Source organism: Bison bison, unplaced genomic scaffold, assembly GCF_000754665.1.
Source record: "Bison bison bison isolate TAMUID 2011002044 unplaced genomic scaffold, Bison_UMD1.0 scf7180017864043, whole genome shotgun sequence".
Taxonomy (NCBI): Eukaryota; Metazoa; Chordata; class Mammalia; order Artiodactyla; family Bovidae; genus Bison; species Bison bison.
In genome coordinates, this window is record NW_011494615.1 from 1782231 (window position 1) to 1789709 (window position 7479).

At 46.6% G+C, this 7479-nt stretch overlaps 1 protein-coding gene across 2 annotated transcripts in view; it reads right to left on the reverse strand.

Annotated features, from left to right (window-relative positions):
• Positions 1–633: 633 nt before the first annotated feature.
• The window catches only part of LOC104985338 (zinc finger protein 621-like), an 11374-nt gene continuing 4528 nt past the window's right edge, over positions 634–7479 (reverse strand). For both annotated transcript variants that reach the window (XM_010835466.1, XM_010835467.1), the window contains exons 3-5: positions 4258–4384; positions 3609–3713; positions 634–2269 (exon numbers count right to left, since the gene is read on the reverse strand). In XM_010835466.1, the coding sequence (XP_010833768.1) occupies positions 1266–2269; positions 3609–3713; positions 4258–4384 (1236 nt within the window). In that variant the 3' untranslated portion in view covers positions 634–1265. The remainder of the gene's footprint in view (positions 2270–3608; positions 3714–4257; positions 4385–7479) is intronic.

Sequence of the window (7479 nt, forward strand, 5' to 3'; positions counted from 1 at the left end):
CTTAGAGCCTGTGCCCCACAACAAGAAAAGCCACTGCAACGAGAAGCCCGCACACCACGAGTAGAGAAAGCCCAGGGCAGCAGTGAAGACCCAGTGCCAACAAAAATAAATAAGTAAAAATTATTTTAAAAACATTACACAGGCATATTCAGATTTCCCCCAAATCTTCTGCTCCTATTTCTTTAGTAGTTTGCCAAACTCATAATTTATGCTATCTGGAGAAAAGGAAATGCAGAAACCAATGCTTGCAAACAGCAAACCAGAACGCCCACCAAGAAAAATGTACCCAATGGGTGGAGCAAAGATGAATGCTTTGGTGTGTGTGCGCTTAGGAAACCAAAGGTAAAAGGAAACTACATATCAAGAGCAAAACTAAAGATTAAAAAATAAAAAACCTTTCATGTTTCAAGACATGATTCCTATCAATCATATAAATAATTGCTATCACTGTGTACATGTATTTTTTTTGACTGTGCTGGGTCTTCTTACTGCACAGGCTGTTCTCTACCTGCAGCAATTAGGGGCTACTCTCTGGTTGCAGTACACAGGGTTCTCACAGCAGTGGCTTCTCTTGTTGCAGAGCATAGGCTCTAGGGCTCTCAGGCTTCAGTAGCTGAGGCAGGTGGGCTCAGTAGCTGCAACACAGGGGCTTACTTCCTCCATAGCATGTGGGATCTCCTGGACCAGGGACTGAACCCATTTCTCTTGCATTGAGGGTGAATTCTTTATCCCTGAGCCACCCTTGAAGCCCAATACATGTTTTTTAACTGGTTATTCCACGTGATTTTTTGCAGAGACGTACGAGATCCTCAATGATCTGTGTCAAAGGCAACCCAACTTCCACTGCATGAAGACACCATGAACCTTCAACCACTGAACCACCTGCATTCATTTCTAAAGGCCCTGGTTGGAAACTCAGGCCAATTCTAAACTCTGACAGATCTCACATGCCTCCTGTTTCTCCCAGGCAGCTTCTCTCACATCACAGGGGCCTGACATGGGGATATCTTCTCTCAAACATCCCTAATTCACCACAGTGTCCTACCAGCACTTCACCCACGAGCAGCCCCATGATGCAGATACGGTCATTACTGTTCAAGTCTGAAAGGGACCAATATGAAAGTCAAGTGTTTCCATTTTCTACCCAGAAGAGAATATATTGTATATAACACAGTCTTTAGATGTATCTCGATTACAATGGGGTTTATGCTCAAATAGCTGGAACACAAGTACAGTGTAAAAGCTACAGTTCAAGCTGAAGTAGGTTAGAGATCTGCTGTAACAGCCAGAGAAGTGCCAAGAGAGAGGTCACGGGGGTGAGGAGAAGGGGTCAGAATAACTGGGGAAGGCTTCACAGCAGGAGGAAGACCCTGGAAGACACGAACTACTTGGACAGGGGAAGAAAGAACCCCAGAGGCGGGCAGCAGCATGAACATAGGCCCGGAGGCAGGAATGAGGACAGCGTGTGGCAAGGCCACAGCCACAGGAGTAGAGCCCAGGCCCGGGAGACACCCAGGAGCTAAGGATGCAGAGGGGCCTTGGGGACGCAGCAGGGGCGGCCCAAAAGCCTTGATGGGCCTCTCCACACGGTGCCTTTTCTGATGCTGAAGAAAGCTGGGGTACCACTTGAAGGCTTTCCGACACACCTTACACTCATAGGGCTTCTCTCCGGTGTGAACTCTCTGATGCTGAATGGAGGTGATCTTCTGGGTGAACGCCTTCCCACACTCCTTACACTTATAGAGCTTCTCCCCAGTGTGTAGTCTCTGGTGCTGGGTCAAGGCAGTGTTGGAACTCAGACCTTTGCCACACTCCTTACATTTATAGAGCTTCTCCCCCGTGTGGATCCTCTGATGCTGAGTCAAGGCGGTTTTGGAACTCAGACCTTTGCCACACTCCTTACATTCATAGGGTCCTTTGCCAATGTGATTTTTCTCATGTACGATACAGTTCTGGCTGGACTTGAAAGCTTTGCCACACTCCTTGCACTTGAAGGGCTTTTCCCCAGTGTGCCTACTCTGATGCCGAAGGAGCTGTGAGTTATATCGGAAGATCTTCCCACATTCTTTGCATTTGTAGAACTTCATGCCACCTCGAAGTATCAGATTGGGATTCAGATTGAAAGTCTGCCACACTGCCTTGCTTTCAAAATCCAAGTGCTGAGACACGTTCGTGAGAAGCCCTCCCACGGGCCTGCCATGGGCCTCTGTACCCTCGGAGGCTTGCTGCGCTACCGCTGGCTCTTCTGTCTTGATGCCCCTCTCACCACCTGACCAAAGAAACCACAAGTTTCCTCATTACTGAACTGGAAGGAATGGGATGCAGTGGTCCTGGTTTTCTCTCGTAGGATGCGATATTTCAAAAATATCCCATGAGATGGTTATGAGCCTCCATAAGAGAGGATAAGAGAGAAAAAGGAAAACAGCATAAACTGGACAAGAGATGACACTGCAGTCCAGGAAGTGCCTCTTATAAGGAAGAGCTGGGCAATGAACCAGGACAGGTGAGGTGGGCAAATGAGAACTTCAAGAGTCGGAAGGAAAGGAAGCAGGAGGGGAAAAAAGAATGGGTGAGGTAAGATGGACCAGCACGAAATGCAAACAGGCTTCAAAAGAGAGAGAGAGGGAGACCCTCAGGGAGGGATAAGACATCGGTGAGATGAAGGGGAGCAGCTGAGAAGCCCAGCAACACAGAGAAACGATGGACCCCAATGCCCCACCTGGAAGCCAGGAAACCACCCCCAATTTTGAATTCTAAATAACAGCCTGACAATTCTACTTTTAAATATTTCATATAACATTCTGGGATAAAAGATTATTTCAGCAAGTCAGTGGGAATACAAGTTGACTGGAGAACTGTAGGCCACCGTGGTTTTACTGCTGAAGAAACCACTTTTTACAGTATCACAATATGTGTGAGAAGTGAGGCCTGGAAAGTTTCTTCCTAAAGCAAAGAAAAGTGAATTCGCTCAGTCACGTCCAACTCTTTGTGACCCCATGGACTGTAGCCTGCCAGGCTCCTCCATCCATGGGACTTTGCAGGCAAGAATACTGGAGTGGGTTGCCATTTCCTTCTCTAGGGGATCTTCCCAACCAAGGGATTGAACCTAGGTCTCCCACATTGCAGGAAGATTCTTTACCATCTGAGCTACCTGGGAATGAGTAAAGAAAACCCAAATAATTAAAACCTCCCAGGACTAACTCATCAGCAAAGATTCCAGGAAATTTTAGGGTAAGTGGGTGTGTGTGTTCAGTGGGGTAGTATTCTTGCCCTTTCCTCTATGGCCCCATTTAAAACAAATACATTGTAAACCACAACGTTATGGCATCAGGAACTTTAAAATACTAAAAATTATATAAACACTAAAAAGGCAAATAAAATCATAGCTATGGTACAAATCAATCAGTTTGATGCACAGAATCACACCTTCTTTAAAGTATAGCTGAAACCCTACCACCCTGCCATGAAAACTGTCCTTACAGGTTTGGGACGGGAACTCAATACAGGTCAGAGGGTCAGCTACAGGGAGCTTTGCTCTCCACTGCAGAAGAAACATTTCCAGTAAACCAGGAAGGCAAAACCAGAAGGTGCTAAGTCCCCTTACTCACCTGGACAGATGCCTCTCAAATCCTCTGCTTCCCAGGGATCGGGGTCCCATGGAGCTTCCCCTCTCTCCAGCTGGGAGATCAGATCAGGTCTGGGGAATGGAGACACTACTCCAACAAGACAGAGAGACAGACAAGTTGAGGGGAGACATCCAGAGCTGTTACTGAGATCCCTCTGCCCACCCCAAGGCAGGCGAGTTGAGTTGGGGGGAGAAGGGGACTGCCTGGGGGACCAATGAGCCACACAGGGGTTCTGAGGAAGGGGTCCAAACTGACTCCATGCAAAGATCAGGGAGACAGTGATTCTCCCCAGGGAGGAAGTGCAAGCTCGCCCTGACTCAGAAGAAAGGACATCCCCTCAGGAAGGATGAATGTACCAATATCCTGGGAGGCTCCTGCACACAGGAGAGGGCCCACATCCACCACCCTGCAAGGACGGAGGAACTGAGGTCTCCTGGGGGCACCCCAAGAGTCCTTTCCCTCAGGGTCCAAAACCACGCTCTTCCCTGGGAAGGAATAAAGTCCAACTTCAAAGCCAAGGGGAACCTGGGATTTCCCCACCCAGCATCTCCACAGAACCCTGAGGACTACTAGAACTCCCAAGACATCTGAAGAACACATCAACTATCAGAGGGCCACTGAGAGACCTTACCAAGGGAAGCCACATTTGCGTAATTCTCCAGCATCACCTCCCTGTACAGGGCCCTCTGCGCAGAGTCCAGGCTGGCCCATTGGTTCTGGGTGAAGTACACGGCCACGTCCTCAAAGGTCACTGGCTCCTGAAACAACAGGTTCCTGCTCAGGCTCTGAGTGAGGGCCAGAGGGGGCCAGTATGAGCTTCAGGGAAGAAACAGACCTGCCAAGGTCTGTGACTCTGAGCCCCGTGGAAGGTCTGTTCTATGGACAAGAGCACTGGTCCCACCTTCAAATGTGGATCACCAAGGCTTCCTACCTGCTCAGCTCTGCAGCTCTAAACCTCAAAGCCTGGCATCAGGGGCTCATCAGGGGCTGTAACTGTATCAACCTCTTATGTTCCTGTCTCCATGGAGCTGTCTCTCTAGCATCAGCTGCCCTGACATACCATACTAAAAGTTGTTCAGTTGTGTCTTTGCAACCCCTGGCAGGACTGTAGGCTGCCAGGCTCCTCTGTCCATGAAATTCTCCAAGCCAGAATACTGGAGTCCTAGCCATTCCCTTCTCCAGGGGATCTTCCCAACCCACAGATCAAGGCCATGTTTCCTGCATTGTAGGCGGATTGTTTACCATCTGAGCCCCCAGGGAAGCCCAAGAAAACTGGAGGGGGTAGTCTATTCTTTCTCCATCAGATCTTCCTGACCCAGGAATCAAACCAGGGTCTCCTGCATTGCAGGCAGATTCTTTACCAGCTGAGTTACCAGGGAAGTCTGGGGTACCCATAACCTGTCACCTTATTCTCTGTACACCAACTACTCTCCCTGTCTCTGCTCAGCAAAAATACATGTGTACAACCACATATGTTCCCCGCCCTAGTTTCTCTCTAGCCTTCTCCACCAGCTTACACTACATGCAGAGAAGCCACTCCTTTGAAATAGTCCCACTACAGCTACACATTTAAAAAACTGAAATTAGAACTTTCTTTAACACCATCTACAAAAATAAATTCAAAATAGATTAAATAAATGTAAGACCAGATACTATAAACTCTTAGAGGAAAACATAGGCAGAACACTCTGAAATAAATCGTGTCAATATCTTTTTCAATTCATCTCCCAGAGTAATGGAAAGAAGAAAATGAGACCTAATTACACTCAAAAGCCTTTGCACAGAAAAAACCCACAGAATGGGAGAAAATACCTGCAAGCAATATTACCAATAAGGGATTAATCTCCCAAATTTACAAACAGCTCATGTATTCAATATAAAAAAAAAAAACAAAACCCGAATCACAAATGAGCAGAAGATCTAAACAGACATCTCCAAGGAAGACATACAAGTGGCCAGGAAGCACATGAAAAGATGCAAATCAAAACTACAATGAAGTATCACACTGATCAGAAGAGCCATCATCTAAAAATCTACCAACAATAAATGCTAGAGAGGGTGTGGCGAAAAGAGAGCCTCCCTACACTGATGATGGGAAAGTAAACTGATACAGACCCTGGAGAAGAGTACAGAGGTTCCCTAAAAAACTAAAAATAGGAATGTTCAGGAGATCCAAGATGGTGGAGGCCTAAGTGGAAAAGGAGTACTTCTCTCTCCATGGATTCATCAGGAATACACCTTCAGACACAGACGATCTTATAGAACAGCAGCTGAGAGCGAGCAGGAGTACCTGATCACCAGAAAAGAATGTATAAAACCATGCAAACTCTGTAGGACAAAAGAAGTAGGGGGGAAAAGAGGAGTGTGAGGAGGACTGCACCTGGGGGTGAACTGAAGGAGGGGTGAGATCCCACATTGAGGCAACCGTTTAGGACAGAGGAGAAACATTTGAGGCTGTTGGGACAGTGAGGCAACTGATCTGTGAGTCTGAATGGAATGATAATCACATAGGCAATCCTTGCTGCAGCCATATGTACCCTGAACAGGGATACTATATAATTTCAGTGGCTCAGTTAATCCAAATTTTTGCAACCCCATGGTCTGCAGCACGCCAGGCTTCCCCATCCATCACCAACTCCCGGAGCTTACTCAAACTCATATCCATCAAGTTGGTGAGCCATCCAACCATCTCGTCCTCTGTTGTCCCCTTCTCCTCCTGCCTTCAATCTTTCCTAGCATCAGGGTCTTTTCCAATGGGTCAGTTCTTCCTATCAGGTGGCCAAAGTATTAGAGCCTCAGCTTGAGCATCAGTGCTTCAAATGAACTTTCAGGACTGATTTCCTTTAGGATGGACTGGATGGATCTGCTTGAAGTCCAAGGAACTCTCAAGAGTCTTTTCCAAAACCACAGTTCAAAAGCATCAATTCTTCAGTGCTCACCTTTCTTTATGGTCCAACTCTCACCTCCATACATGACAACTGGAAAAATCATAGCTTTGACTAGATGGACCTTTGTCAGCAAAGTAATGAATGTGTCTGCTTTTTAATATGCTGTTTAGGTTGGTCATAGCTTTTCTTCCAAGGAGCAAGTGTCTTTTAATTCCATGGCTGCAGTCATAATCTGCAGTGATTTTGGAGCCCCCCAAAATAAAGTCTGTCACTGTATCCATTGTTTCCCCATCTATTTGCCATGAAGTGATGGGAAGTGTACAAAAAAGATCTTCACGACCCAGATAATCACGATGGTGTGATCACTCACCTAGAGCCAGACATCCTGGAATGTGAAGTCAAGTGGGCCTTAGAAAGCATCACTACGAACAAAGCTAGTGGAGGTGATGGAATTCCAGTTGAGCTATTTCAAATCCTGAAAGATGATGCTGTGAAAGTGCTACACTCAATATGCCAGAAAATTTGGAAAACTCAGCAGTGGCCACAGGACTGGAAAAGGTCAGTTTTCATTCCAATCCCAAAGAAAGGCAATGCCAAAGAATGCTCAAACTACCACACAATTGCAGTCATCTCACACGCTAGTAAAGTAATGCTCAAAATTCTCCAAGCCAGGCTTCAGCAATATGTGAACCGTGAACTTACAGATGTTCAAACTGCTTTTAGGAAAGTCAGAGGAACCAGAGATCAAATTGCCAACATCCGCTGGATCATCGAAAAAGCAAGAGAGTTCCAGAAAAACATCCATTTCTGCTTTATTGACTATGCCAAAGCCTTTGACTGTGTGGATCACAATAAACTGGAAAATTCTGAAAGAGGTGGGAAAGCAGACCACCTGACCTGCCTCTTGAGAAACATGTATGCAGGTCAGGAAGCAACAGTTAGAACTGGACATGGAACAACAGACT